A 15,184-nucleotide genomic window follows, 5' to 3' on the forward strand; every position below is an offset into this window, starting at 1 on the left:
TGGATTTTGGGCAGTAGCATGGATTTTCAACACTACAGGTTTACTGATCAAAAGGAGGGGGGGTGTTGAAGCCCCAGCACTGCCAAGCTGCCTCTCTTGGCTCCCTGAGCAAGCCTGTATCTATGTCTATTCTAATTTTTTCTCTTTGAGTCTGATTTCATCTCATGTACTCTAATTTATTACTGTATATTGGTTATTTGTCTTCCATTCTATACTGATGTCATATCATGCAAACAAATACACTTATATATATTTTATTTTGTCCTCCCCCAGTCCAAAGACATGCATGGTAGGCTGATTGGCATGTCCAAAGTGTCCGTAGTGTATGAATGGGTGTGTGAATGTGTATGTGATTGGCACCCTGTCCAAGGTGTACCCCACCTTGTGCCCCATGCTCCCTGGGATAGGCTCCAGGTTTCCCTGTGACCCTGAAGGAAGGATAAGCGGTATAGAAGATGGATAGATGGATGGATATTTTATTTTGGGTAATTTTATGATTGGCATAGCTATGCTCTTATTAAAACAGGTTAAGTCTCGTATACTTTTTAGGTTTGTTGTATTCTCGTTTCCCTTTCAGATAAGTTTCCACGTTGAACCCCTGTAGAGATCTAGAACCACTATGCATCCAAAAACCCATTAAAGGACCATTTTCCCCAACAGTGCGTACAAGAAATCACTTGATTTTAATTCATATTCACGTCACGCAGCAGCTTCAATAACTCTTTAATTACTAGTATTCGCGGTCCTTTGGTTCACACAATTTTAGTGTATCTACACAGTTAGAGATTTTTGTGTAAACGAGTGCATCCTGAATCCCACGATGACAATCCCATTAAGAACGCTTATATTCAGGAGTATCCTATATGAATAGAGGAAACTAAAAGTCCTAGCTCAGTGTTTTGCTGCTCTCCCAGTGTGTTTTACAGTGATGCTGTTGGAGCTCTTGCAACTCATGTGCTGTGTGATTGAGAGCGAGGCAGAGACTTGGCCTCCAGCCTGACTGCACGGACTGGCCTTCCTCAGCTAAAGCTGTGTATCGAGTCGTGTGAACCTGGAGAATGAGAGCGCACGTTTCAGCACAGTGAGGTGTTTACAGGGCCCTACAGAAAGCCAAGTAATAATCACTCTCACAGCACCAGATGGACCGAACACTCAGCATATATCACCACCTGAGAACAGCTGCAGGAAAAACACATAGGGACGAACACTCACGGTTTATGTTTAGGGGAAAGAGATGGGGAAGGTTTTAGATTGCTTTCATATCATTCTATAAAACACACTGGGGATCATCATCAGCATCAGCATCATCATCATCAAATCTGTTTAATATTTTGAATTGTATACGCAGATTAGGTAGGGGACATCAAGTGTAAAATATATTGTCTTTATTTTAAACATTTTAAAAATGTGTTTTTGTCATACATTTAAATCATGTCAGATTTTTTTCTTATCATTCTGTTCTATTCTATTCTACTCTGTTCTGATGCCTTTATCATCTATTCTATTCTGTTCTATTCTATTCTATTCTATTCTGAGGTCATCTGTTGCCTTTACCATCTTTTTTAATCTGATGCCTTTATCATCAATACTATTCTACTCTATTCTATTCTATTCTGATGCAATAATGCCTTTATCATCTATTCTATTCTGATGCCTTTAACATCTATAGATGCATTCTATTCTATTCTACTCTATTCTATTCATCTCACCTTTATCATCTATTCTATTCTATTCTGTTCTATTCTATTCTATTCTGAGGTCATCTGTTACCATCTTTTTTATTCTGATGCCTTTATCATCAAGTCTATTCTACTCTATTCTATTTTATTCTATTCTATTCTATTCTGATGCCATCTAATGCCTTTATCATCTATTCTATTCTATTCAATTCTATTCTATTCTGATGCCTTTATCATCTATAGATGCATTCTATTCTATTCTACTCTATTCTATTCATCTCATGCCTTTATCATCTATTCTGTTCTATTCTATTCTATTCTATTCTATTCTATTCTGAGGTCATCTGTTGCCTTTACTATCTTTTTTATTCTGATGCCTTTATCATCAATTCTATTCTACTCTATTCTATTCTATTCTATTCTGATGCCTTTATCATCTATTCTGTTCTATTCTGATGCCTTTATAATCTATTCTGTTCTATTCTGATGCCTTTATCATCTATAGATGCATTCTATTCTATTCTACTCTATTCTATTCATCTCATGCCTGCATCATCTATTCTATTCTAGTCAATTCAATTCTATTCTAATGCCTTTATCATCTATTCTATTCTGATGCCATCTCATGCCTTTATCGTCCATTCTATTCTACGTCATTCTATTCTGTTCTGATGCCTTTATCATGTATTCTGAAGTAATCTTATGCATGTTTCTTCTATTCTATTCTCTATTCTATTCTATAGCCTTTATCGTCTATTCTTTTCTATTCTATTCTATGTATTCATTGAATAAATTAATAAACTATTTAATAAGGTATAAATTACAGTATCAACAGTTGAGCATAATGGGGTTAATAAAATCTAGAGCTTGCATGAAGTTAAACAGTAACGCCAGCAAAAGTAGCAAACTCTAGCTCGATCTTTGAATGAATATGCAAAGACACGGTTTATAAATGCACAGGCATGGTCAATGTTTCACCCTGAGTCGTATTGCGCATGACGTCCATTATTGATCGTCTCCTCTGACTAAGAGATTGTAAGCGTAACCCTCCATCTTACTGTCAATATAATGTGACACACAGCAATTTCCCAATACATATCTTATGCAAGCTTGTAAAGCTAGACAAATCCCTTCTGCAGCCAGATGTCAGATAGCCCTAGTGCTAGATATTGCATTACTTATTACTTAGTGTTGTTTACTGGACCTTGCAGCAGGATTTATTTATGAAATCTGATGCTTTTGACTTTATCATCTATAAACTCAGCCAGGTTCTGCCTCATAACTCTGCACAGGCACTGTGTAATGGAGCAGCTAAATGTCTTGCTGCATTTCAAATACAATGTGCCATCTGGTGGCTGAGGAAACAAAGGAAGCCATGAATGGATTACACTGTCTCAAAACAAATTATGAAATTAAAAATGTCTTGATGTGCAGTACCTGGCAGATTTTTTAAAATGAAAAAGACAATATGTTATAATGTTATCATTTCTTTCAGTAACAGCTTTCACAGGGACTTTTATGGCAGATACTCAATGATGTTGCTCCTGATACACTCATACCAGACACACACACACACACACACACACACACACTAACTACAATGTCAGTGTCACTGCTGTGCTGAGAATGAACACCACCCAAATTCCATTCCACTGATGGACAGAGTAGAAGGGAGCAATACAGTTTGGATAGTAGCACACGTGCTACAGTCCGTAATTGTAGTAATATAGGGGTTTAACAATAATTTTGTATTAACTGTTTAGGAATTACAGCCATTTATTACAGTCCCTCAATTTTTACAGGCTCAAAAGTAATCAGACAGTTGACTGATAAGCAGTTTCAAGGCCAGGCATTTCCTGTTTCCTGGTTATTTCACGACAAATTAAGGAGATAAAAGTTCTGGAGTTGATTCCAAGTGTTGAATTTGCACTTGATAGCTGTTCATGGGAACTCTCAATATGAGATCCAAAGAGGTGTCGATGCAAGTGAAGGAAGCCATCGTTAGGCTGAAAAAACAAAACAGACCTATCAGGGAAACAGCAGAAACTTTAGGAGTGGCCAAATCAACAATTTGGTACATTCTTAAAAAGAAGGAATGCACTGGCGAGCTCAGCAACAATAAAAGGCCTGGAAGACCACAGAAGACAACTAAAGTAGATGACCTCAGATTTCTTTCCTTGTTGAAGAAAAACCCATTCACAACATCTATCCAAGTCAAGAACACTCTGGAGGAGATAGGCGTATCATTGTCTAAGTATACAATCAAGGGACGCCTTCAGGGATGTAAATACAGATGATTTACCTCAAGATGCAAACCACTGGTAACATTCAAGAACAGAAAGGCCAGATTAGACTTTGCTAAAAAAAAAACAAAAAAAAAACTTGTACCAGAATGATGTGAAGAGAAGAGTATGGAGAAGGTAAAGAAGGTCTCGTGTTCCAAAGCATACCACATCATCTGAAAAACATGGTGGAGGCAGTGTTATGGCATGGGCAAGTACGGCTGCCAATGGAACCGGGTCACTGGATGTTTATTGATCATGTGACTGCTGATAGACATAGCAGGATGAATTCTGAAGTGTATAGAGCTATAATTTCTATTCAGATTCAGTCAAATGCTGCAAAACTGATTGGACAGTGCTCCACAGTACAGATGGATAATGACCCACAACCTGTGCAAAGACTTTAACCTACTTGAGCATGCTTTTCACTTACTGAAGACAAAACTGAAGGCAGAAAGACCCACAAACAAGCAGCAACCGAACACGGCTGCAGTAAAGGCCTGGCAAAGCGTCTCGAGGCAGGAAACTCAGCATTTGATGATGTCCATGGGTTCCAGATTTCAGGCAGTCATTGACTGCAAAGGATTTGCATCCAAGTATAAAAACAATCCTAATATTTATGATTATGTTGGTTTGTCCGATTACGTTTGAGCCTGTGAAACTGGAGGGACTCTGTAAAAAGTAAAAGGCTGTAATTCCTAAACGGTTAATGCAATATTGTTGCTAAACCCCTTGAATTAAAGCTGAATGTCTACACTTCAATCCCATCTTGATTGTTTAGTTTCAAATCTATGGTGGCAGCATACAGAGGGCAAAATTACAAAAATGTTGTTACTAATGTTGTTCAAATACTAATGGACCTGACTTTGTATATATATTATATATTATATGTATATATCAGGGGTTTGGGTTATTCAGTACAAAAATTCTGTGTATATATGCTTTAAATATGAGGGATATGATTCACAATTTCACATTTAATAGCGTTTGACTACTAATGAAAGACATTTTAGTTCATTTAATTTTTTTCAACTATCTTGTCCAAACAGCTGGAATGCTTGAACACCCTGACAGACAGATGAAAAATAATACAACCCCCTAAGCAATGTCATAATGAGCTGCAAACTCAGAGCCAGAAATACAACAACAAAAATCCTTCTCTGAAGCAATTGTGACAAAAACAGCTATAGTTTTCCACAAGGTGGCGCTGTTTCACTTCTCCAGACCTTGAAGCCTCTAGCAGAATTCATGGTGAAATGAATTCATGGTGATAAATGAACAACTGATCTTTTATAACACACAAAAACAAGATACACGTTCCCCTTTAGTTCACTGTTGTCTCATGTACTGAATGTGCACTGTTAAGGAAATTGGAGATTTAAAAATCACAAATATCACTAAACACAGCTTAGTTTAAAAAATTGTTTGGAAGGGATGCATGACAGAAACCCTTTGAGAGAAATCCAGAATCCTGACCCGCAGCTTACGGTTGCCTCTCTGGGGGAAATCCTAAAGAAAGGAAATCCACCCTGAAATGCTTGCATATTAATCTTTATACTTAAGCTGTGATTTTCAATTCTGTCCAAGGTTTATTTGACTTTTTTTTTTAATTTTAAACTTCTTTCATCTCACTTTAGTTAACTGTGTCCTACAATACCCACAGTGCAATTTGACTACCTCCTAACAGTGGTGCAGTGGGTTTAGATTGAATGGATAATGAGTCTTTATTAATCACATACACATTACAGCACAGTGAAATTCTTTTTTCTTCACATACCCCAGCATGTTAGGAAGTTGGGGTCAGAGCGCAGGGTCAGCCATAACACAGCACCCCTGGAGCAGAGAGGGTTACGGGCCTTGCTCAAGGGCCCAACAGTGGCAGCTTGGCAGTGCCTGGGCTTGAACCCCCACCCTTCTGATCAGTAACCCAGAGCCTCAACTGCCAAGCCACCAATTTTTGCTGACTTGTATTTGGTGAGTATAGCATTTTCAACTTATTATTATTATTATTATTAATAATATTTTTTTAAAATAAATTGGTGATATACTACGCATTTAGAAGGAAAGAGAAAAGAGTAAATTGCCAAAGTAAAGTTCCAAAGTTGTTGATTTTATTAACTGTTAAATGAAACATTTTTGGCTCAAAATGCACAAAAGGAAACAAAAGGAGTCATGAGTTTTTGTACCACCTCCAAATAAAAAGAAAACGGACGATGGCAAAATGGTCAAAATACAACATCTAATGTGTATCAAGAAAAAAGGAAAGATTTGCATCATTTACAGGTCAGTTTTAAGACATTTATTAACCAGGTAGGTTCTTTAATAACCAGATTTAAAAATAATAATAATTAAAAAAAACACGTTATATCCCGATGCCAATAATACAAGTCCAAGATGAATATGTCTTACTTCAGTACATGTTGATTCAAATTCATGAGCATAACATAAGCTGAGATGTAAGTCACAGCACTGAGCAGTTCTATCTCTAAAGGAAACATCATTAGTGGTTTTTCCTTAAGGCCAGACTTCTCTCTTTAGGGGATCTGAGGTCTGGAACAGCATGAGCAAAAACACTTTGAAGCTGATAAGGCCATGAGTTCGTATGAAAATATCACGCAAAAAATGTGAACTATACCATGACACGTTCCAATTTAAAGATATAAAAATACTACAGTAAAGCAGAGCTATAATGATCAATTATAGATAGTATTCAAGACAGTTCTTTGGTGTATACATGTATAATTATTTTTTTTTGTGTGTGTGTGTGTGTGTGTGTGTGTGTTAATTGTTCTCACTGGTTATGACAAGTTCTGGTCTCAAAGACTCCCAGAAGAGTACAACTAAATCTTAGCAAATGTGTGGTAATTATGCATCAAGCATAATGATGATTAAAAGCTGAGAGGAAAAACAAACAAACAAACAAACAAAACCCAATCCCAACAGACATAAGGATCAAAGACAAAAAAAAAAAGCTTATTGCAGCCTCTGTGAATAGCATCAGAGGTGTGAGTGCTGCAAATACAATATAATAATAATAATAAAAAAACATAATTACCATGAAATTACCACAAAGGCAAGACACTACAGATGAATAGTTCATAAGTATTATTATTATTATTATTATTATTATTAAGATGATGATGATGATGATTATTACAAACAATAGATGTAGTTTCGTGCTTACAAGTATTTTTAAAATATTTTGTATTAGATTATATTCAACACTTTGCATGTATTTATGAAAATGAGGCTTAATCTAATTAAATACACATATACATTTGCATAGTTTATAAAACCCAAAATCTTGTCTTTGGATGATGTTAATATTAAAACGTTCATTTCATTATGAACACACTCTTCAGTGGGGCTTTTACATAACAGTTTGTTGTAATATCATTTATTTATTATTATATAAAAAAAGTACAATGTATTGATTTAAAATTGTTCCTTTAATGCCATTTTCAGTATAAAATTACATATAAATCACTTACAAAATCCAACAGTTATGAACATCTGGGGAAAATCCTCCGTAATAAGTTTTTAATTAGGGGAACAAGTACATTTATATGAATGCGAGTTATTTTTGGTTCTGAATATAGGAAAAAAAAAAATATTTCGAGGGGAAAGACATTAATAAATAAATGTGATTTCATGTATTTGCACACAAACAAGTGTGATTTCCTAAGGTTAATATCATCAAATGACATATGAGGAAACAAGCTTTTCTAGGATATATGACAACGTAATTGTGGAGTGGGTGGAGCTTAAGGCCTTTGTTAAGGTAAGGCAGATAAGTTTCCGATCAGACATGGTGGAGCGGACTGAAACAGTGAAATAAACATTTTTCGGTTGTTTTGACATTTGTATTACCACAGTTTAAGAGTGCACATTTTATACAATTTATTCAGAAATCTGGAAAATGATTGGCATGACCGAAACGTTCATTTCTACCTGTAGTGTCTTGCCTTAAAGATCTGACTGTTTTGAAATAGGCTTGTACGTGGTGAGATAATGTCAAGCTTTCCTATCTAACTGATGCATACTATACAATACATAAATAATACTGCAATGTAAAAAAAGTGGGATGATAAATTCACCTGGGCACACTATGGCTTAGTGGTTTGCACGATCGCCTCACACCTCCTGGGTTGGGGGTTCGATTCCTGCTGCTGCGGAGTTTGCGTGTACCCGGACGAAACCCCTGAAGCACGGGGGTTTCGTCTGGGCACTCCGGTTTCCTCCCCCAGTCCAAAGACGTTGGACATTGGTAGGCTGATTGGCATGTCCAATCAGTGTATGAGTGGGTGTGTGAGTGTGCCCTGCGATGATGGATTGGCACCCTGCCCAATGCTCCCTGGGATAGGCTCCAGGTTCCCTGCAACCCTGTAGGATAAGTGCTATAGAAGATGGATGCAAGGATGGATAAATTCACCTGAGGATTGCAAATTTCACAAATGTGACTTTCAAGACCAAAAACACACTAATGCTCTTTTAACATTTAGAACTAATTTCCCAAAACAATGCAATGACATACAATTCGCATAGGCATCATTTTCCCAATTGATATTTAGTACCAATGTAAAACTGAATGCTTTTTAACACACAGTCATATCAGATCCTTTTTTTTCAAGTAGACGAAGACACCGGCCCACAAACCCCTGATTTGAGTTTGGGCCGTGAAGCGGCCCATAGCACCAGTTGTTTTTTCGGCAGCACTTTTTCTTTACACTTCCTCTAGGTTTATACATTGATTAGATAATAGCTGCGATCAGTAGAAAGCATTGTTTGAGCTTGCAGCTCATCTTATAAGAAAGAAGTTTAATGAAACAGAACTACATGCTTATCTAGAATGCTAGACAGAAATTCATGAATGTCCTTATTGTAAGTTTATGAGTAAAAAAACAATAAGATAGTGGGAAAAAATGGCATAATTACTTGCTATTGCTTGGGTTATGTATGTTCAACTGAAAATAAAGATGAATTAATCTAAAAAGATCGAAGAACGAGTGAATTATTGCTACAGGATAGATGACGATGCAAATTCGGCACTTCCTTATCTTTACTCAGTATCCCGGTGGTATGTGAAATCCTCCATGTCTGCTGTCTATGAAGGTTTTCAATATGCTAATGTGAATTTGAATGTCTAGAATTAGTTAATCAATGCTACTAAACACTGTGTTATTCATCTGAGGTGCTTCATTAAGGCTAAAAACTCAGACAAGTGCTACAACATCTACGTAGTCTTGATTTACTGCTACAGAATCAAGGATAAAGCCTTGGTACCTCTGCAGGATTCTGCAGGTCAGAGGAAACAAAGCTTTTGTCAAGGCTTGTCCAAGATTCGGTGTGTGTAGGAGTGTGTGTGTGTGTTTTTTTTTTCTAAAAAGAAAGTCAATATTCCCCATGTGTAAAAAAGTTCTCCCAGATCCTCCTCCTGTCTCAGCGGCGGGTGGCTCGCTCATTACCACGGCCTCCATGCTCACAGGTTTTGCAGCACTGTGATCGAACAGTAGGTTGGTGACATTGGCCGATCCACTGGAGCTTCTGGCAGAAGCGGAACGTCAGACGATCGCGTAAACACTCCTCACCTGGAAAACACAAAGGAAACGGTTAGAATCCGATTGAGTACTGCTGAGTACAGCACTGCTGCTGAAAAAATAACTATAAATATGGCTACCATGATTATAAGACCTAGAATAAGTCAATCAGGTCACTGCACTGCCGATGATCAAGTCACCATGTAATGGCTTGCGAGCTGTGTTTTGATTCCCTATGTTAAAATATTTCCTTTTGGAACAGGAAGTCAGAATGATGACGTGTTGAAGTGCTTGGCTGATTTCCACAACAGCCACCCCGACCAAATCTGACAGCAGCTTAAATAAATATGAAGAACATCAAAGAGTTTAACAAACCTTTTTTGAACAGTGGATGATTTCTCACCACCACTATCTTCACCCATGCCTGTCCACTTGTCTTTAATTTATTTATTCATTTTCATATGGTTCATTTACATGTGATTCATTTACATGTGATTCTTTTACATGTGATTCATTTACATGTGATTCATTTACACGTGATTCATTTTCATGAGATTCATATTCATGAGATTAATTTCAAGTGTTACATTTTCATGTGATTCATTTACGTATGACTCATTTACATGTGATTCATTTACTAATTTGCTTCTCTTTAAATCCAGTTTTAGACTGTGATATTACAAAGGTCTTTCCAGATCATTACTTGCTACACTGTATGAGATAACCCCAGTAAAATTGCCTGAATTCTATAATATAATTTGTTCACCATGTTAGGTTTAAATCCTCTAAAAACAGATTCGCAATTAAATAACATTACTCTGTTCCAATTCACATCTTTCAAAGCATTGGCATGTTCTGCTTACTCTCACAATCCTCCAAACACCCCCACACCCAAAGTCTCCATAAACAAATGAGACAGTGTATCCTACAAAAACCGAACGTTGTCCACAATGTGAAAACAACTCGGAGAGTAAGCGGAACTAACCAACAAAATTACCAAGACTGATAAACAGTCTGCACACAATAATAAATATAAATGTCCTTACCTTTTAAAGACTTGTAACAAATAATATAACAGTGTAGCACGTAAAGCCGAGGAGATAACACTAATAAAATTAAATAAACAGAAACTCTAACCCGGTCAGAGCATCAAAACAGAGAAGCACATTAATACAGAAGTAAATTTTAAGAGGAGTGAGTCCACAAAATCTAGGTGGAGTAATGCAACGACAATATCTTCAATAAAAATCCGAATTCTGTAGAGCTGGAAGGCCGAGGGCAAAAAATAAAAATAATAGAAGAGCGATAAAGACTCCGCTGTGTAGATGATGCAGTTCACCCCGATATCAAGAGATTAACATAGTCTCCTGCTTCCTCCGCTGAAATAAAGTCCTTCTGAACACCGTTATATGTAATGCGAAGCCGAGCTGGGTGAAGTATTCCATAGCGAGCGCCCTCAATACCACGAAGTTGACGCCGAACCTCGTTAAATGCGGCCCGAGCCCGGGCTGTCTTGGCTGTGTAGTCAGGGAAAACGGAGATGGTCAAATCCCTCACTTTAATCCGCTGGAGCTCTCTCGCACGGCCTAAAATGTCAACACAGTCACTGTGATAGTGGAATCTGCACACAATAGCTCGTGGTCGTTCACCAGGCTTGGGCTTCGGCTGAAGGGTCCGGTGGGACCGGTCCAAAACATGCCTGTCCACTTGAACCAGGCCCATATCATAAACAATAATATGCCATGTGTTTTTTTTATTTTATTATTATTTTTTTTTTTCATTTTTAATGTGCGAGTTATGCCATACATGTTTGAGCTGACGTCAACTTCAACAAGCGTTGCTGATGATGCCTGAATGGTAGGCTTAGAATTCATTTTAATAGTACTGTATTTGATCAAACGATATTACCGACCTTTACTGCTGGAGAAACGCCAAAGGTGTACAAAGACAGAATTTTGTTTTCGGTTAGTCTGAGGTAATGACACTCTGGCATTGAACAGCCAAGCTGATAAAACACTCTTCTGAAAAGTGCCTGTCACATAACTGCAAATTCGCACAAATTGCACCTTCATCTGAAACCCACCAGTGACTAAACTGTTTGGACAGCCAGGGGAAGTTCATTCTATCACCTGGATGTCAGGACAGAGAAAAGTCTTAATGGATGGCTTTCTTGTACTGGGTATACGGCTGCTGGGCTGTTTTTGGCTATGTAGGTATACGCGAGTGGTTTAAATCTAATGCGGGCAGCTACAGGAAGCCAGAGGAGGGAACACAGCAGTGGAGTGATGCAGGAGAACTTGAAGAGGTGGAAAACAAGTCATCCATCCATCCATTTTCTGTACCACTTATCCTACACAGGGTCAAGGGGAGCCTGGAGCCTATCCCAGGGAACTTGAGGCACAAGGCAGGGGCCACCCTTGGACTGGGTGATAATCGATCATAGTCCACAATCACACACACTATGGACAATTTAGAGATGCCAATCAGCCTACAGTACATTTGGACTGGGGGAGAAAACCCCCGAAGCACGGGGAGAACATGCAAACTCCGCACACATATGGCGGAGATGGGAATCGGACCCCGGAGATGCGAGGCAACCGTGCTAATCTCTAAGCCACCGTGCCCCTGGAAAACAAGTCTTGAAATCAAATTCATTCTGGATCAGATGCAAGGGTCTGATGGTTAAATATTAAATGAAATTGTAGGCAAGCATGAGTGTTTTAAATTTGATTCAGGCAGCAGCCGTCTTCTGGATATTTTGCAAGAGACAGATCCTGCGTGCAGTCAGACCTGTAGGGAGCGAGTTGCAGTAGTCCCATCTCAAAATGACAAGAGACTGAAAAAGCACTTGTGGACAGGAAAGGATGGATCCTCCTGATGTTGTAATGGAAAAACCTGCATGATCATTTGAGCTTAGAAATGTAAATAGAGAAGCAAAGTTGTTTGTCCAAATTACCCCCACTATCAGAGGGTGTGATCTGAGAGTTGTCAAGGGAGAGTCAAAGATCTTGATGTGGGACTATCTCCAGGGTTACACAGCAGATCAGTATTGCTGCGATACAGTTTCAGCTGCTGAGCTGCCATCCAGGACGAGATGTCTTCCAGACATGCTGATTTTCAAGCAAAAGCATAAGTCACTGAGGGTGGAAAAGAGGCGACGAGTTGCGTGTCATCCGCATAGCAGGTGTATGAAAAAATCCACATGAGGATATAACCTCATTAAGAGAGTGAGAGAGAGGTATAGAGGGAGAACAGAAGAGGACCCAGCACTGAGCCTTGTGGGACACCTGTGGAGGATCCCCTCCATGTCACTTGATATGATCAGGTAAGAAGCAAACCACCACCATGATGTGCCATGTTCCCAAGGCTCATGAGGACAGGAGAGTTGATTTGTGAACGTGTGATTGCTGAAGATGGCTGACAGGTCAAGGACGTTGAGGACAACAGCAGCAAAACAATTTGCCTCCTGAAAGCAAAAGGAGCTACTGACCTCCCTTTACTTTGTTTCCTTGTGTTCTTTTCACCATACCATGAATGGAAGGCAGTCATTAACCCTCAGCTTTTATTACAGTTTTTTAAATTTTTTTTCAGTTGCTGTCAAACATTATTCACTCTCCTTTCAAACCTTTAAAAAATTCTAAACGGCTTCACATCTCTCTATACAAACATGCAGCAATACACAAAAGTTCATTTCATGAACATTTCATCAAAGCACATTCAATTTTTCAATTTTCAGAAACTCCCACACACACACACATACAAGAGAAGTAAAATTTCTCAACTGCAAGGTAAAAAACACTTTTCATTTAAAGGGGACCTATTATGCAAAATTCACTTTTACATGGTGTTTGAAAATATAGGTGTGTTGGCAGAGTGTGTACACAACCACCCTATAACAGTTGATATGTTGGAAGCAGGAAAACTGGGCAAGCGTAAGGATGTGAGAGACTTTGACTAGGGCCAAATTGTGATGGTTAGACGACTGGGTCAGGGCATCTCCAAAACGGCAGGTCTTGTGGGGTGTTCCTGTATGCAGTGGTTAGTACCTACCAAAAGTGGTCCAAGGAAGGACAACTGGTGAATCGGCACCAGGCTCACTCTGACGTGAATGCCAGAACCGGACCATGGAGCAATGGAAGAAGGTGGCCTGGTCTGATGAATCACAGTTTCTTTTATATCATGAGAACGGCCGTGTGTGCGCCTCGCTTACCTGGGGAAGAGATGGCACCAGGATGTACTATGGGAAGAAGGGAAGTCAGCTGAGGCAGTGTGACACTCTGGGCAATGTTCTGCTGGGAAACCTTATGTCCCGCCATTTATGTGGATGTTACTTTGACACGTACCACCTACCTAAACATTGCTGCAGACCAAGTACACACCTTCATGGCAACAGTATTCCCTAATCTCAGTGGTGTCTTTCAGCAGGATAATGCGCCCGGACACACTGTAAAAATTGTGCAGGAATCATTTGATGAACATGACAAAGAGTTCAAGGTGTTGACCCGGCCTCCAAATTCCCCAGATCTCAATCCGATCAAGCGTCTGTGGGATGTGCTGGACAAACAAGTCCAATCCATGGAGGTCCCACCTCACAACTTACAGGACTTAAAGGACCTGCTGCTAACATCTAGGTGCCAGATACCACAGCACACCTTCAGAGGTCTTGTGGAGTCCATGCTGAGATGGGTCAGAGCTGCTTTGGCGACACAAGAGGAACCTACTCTCTGTCTCATTTTATATATATATATATATATATGCAGAAATTAAAAGTCAGTTTATGCCTCAGGTATGTTCCTGTGTTAATACATGTGTAACATGTAAAACTGAAGGTTCTCTACACCTGGAGATAAATAAAAAGGAATAACACGTTATGTGTGTGTGTGTCCCTTGCAGAGCAGGACAGACGAGGGCACAGGGTTTTTGAATCTTCATTACTTTCTTAGTGGTGTGACAGAATTATCAGTGGATGTGAAATTGTAAAATTAAAGAAATCTTTTCCATTTGTTATTCATGAACCCACTGAGGAAACAGCAAAAATATGGTTTCTTACCACAGTGCTGTTGAATTATGAATTTTCTATCATAGAAATGTGATATGAAATGTTGTTGTTTCTTATAGTAACAGCTTACACACATGTGTAACTGTTGATATGGTGACGTTCTATTGAGCATTTATGGAAGGAGTCTCCAGTATCAGAAAAGCTGTAACTTTTAGTTTTCTGCGATGGGAATTTCTTGAGGATAGAGGTCTTTCTGCTTTCTGGGTTTTCTTTTGTTGTAAAAGGACAAAATGTCATTAACCTTCACACACACAGAGAGAGAGAGAGAGAGAGAGAGAGAGAGAGGGGCTGGTGAGAGAATATCTGTTTATAGCTGTTATAGCTGGCATGACAGACAGAATAAAGAAGACAACAATAAAACAAGGAAAGGAAAAAACAGGATGATAAGAAAGAAAGAAAAAGCAAGAATGACAGTAAGAAAGGAAATAGAAATAGAAAAAAGAAAGAAAGAAAGAAAAGGAAAAACAGGAAGAAAAAAGAGCAAGAATGGCCAAGATAGATAGAAAGAAAGAAATAAAAAGGAAAGAAAAAGAAAAACAGGAAGAGAAAGAAAAAAGAAAGCACAAGAATGACCAAGAAAGAAAGAAAAGGACAGAAAGAAAGGAATAAAAAGGAACGAAAAGGAAA

The 15,184-nt window shown here is 38.6% G+C and overlaps 1 protein-coding gene across 1 annotated transcript in view; it reads right to left on the reverse strand.

Moving 5' to 3' along the window:
- Positions 1 to 6,040: 6,040 nt before the first annotated feature.
- Positions 6,041 to 15,184, reverse strand: part of LOC128613446 (A disintegrin and metalloproteinase with thrombospondin motifs 7) — an 81,537-nt gene continuing 72,393 nt past the window's right edge. Inside the window, exon 24 of the mRNA XM_053634197.1 lies at positions 6,041 to 9,549. Within this exon, the coding sequence (XP_053490172.1) occupies positions 9,401 to 9,549 (149 nt within the window). The 3' untranslated portion in view covers positions 6,041 to 9,400. The remainder of the gene's footprint in view (positions 9,550 to 15,184) is intronic.

Source organism: Ictalurus furcatus, chromosome 10 (genome assembly GCF_023375685.1).
Source record: "Ictalurus furcatus strain D&B chromosome 10, Billie_1.0, whole genome shotgun sequence".
NCBI classification, from domain to species: Eukaryota; Metazoa; Chordata; class Actinopteri; order Siluriformes; family Ictaluridae; genus Ictalurus; species Ictalurus furcatus.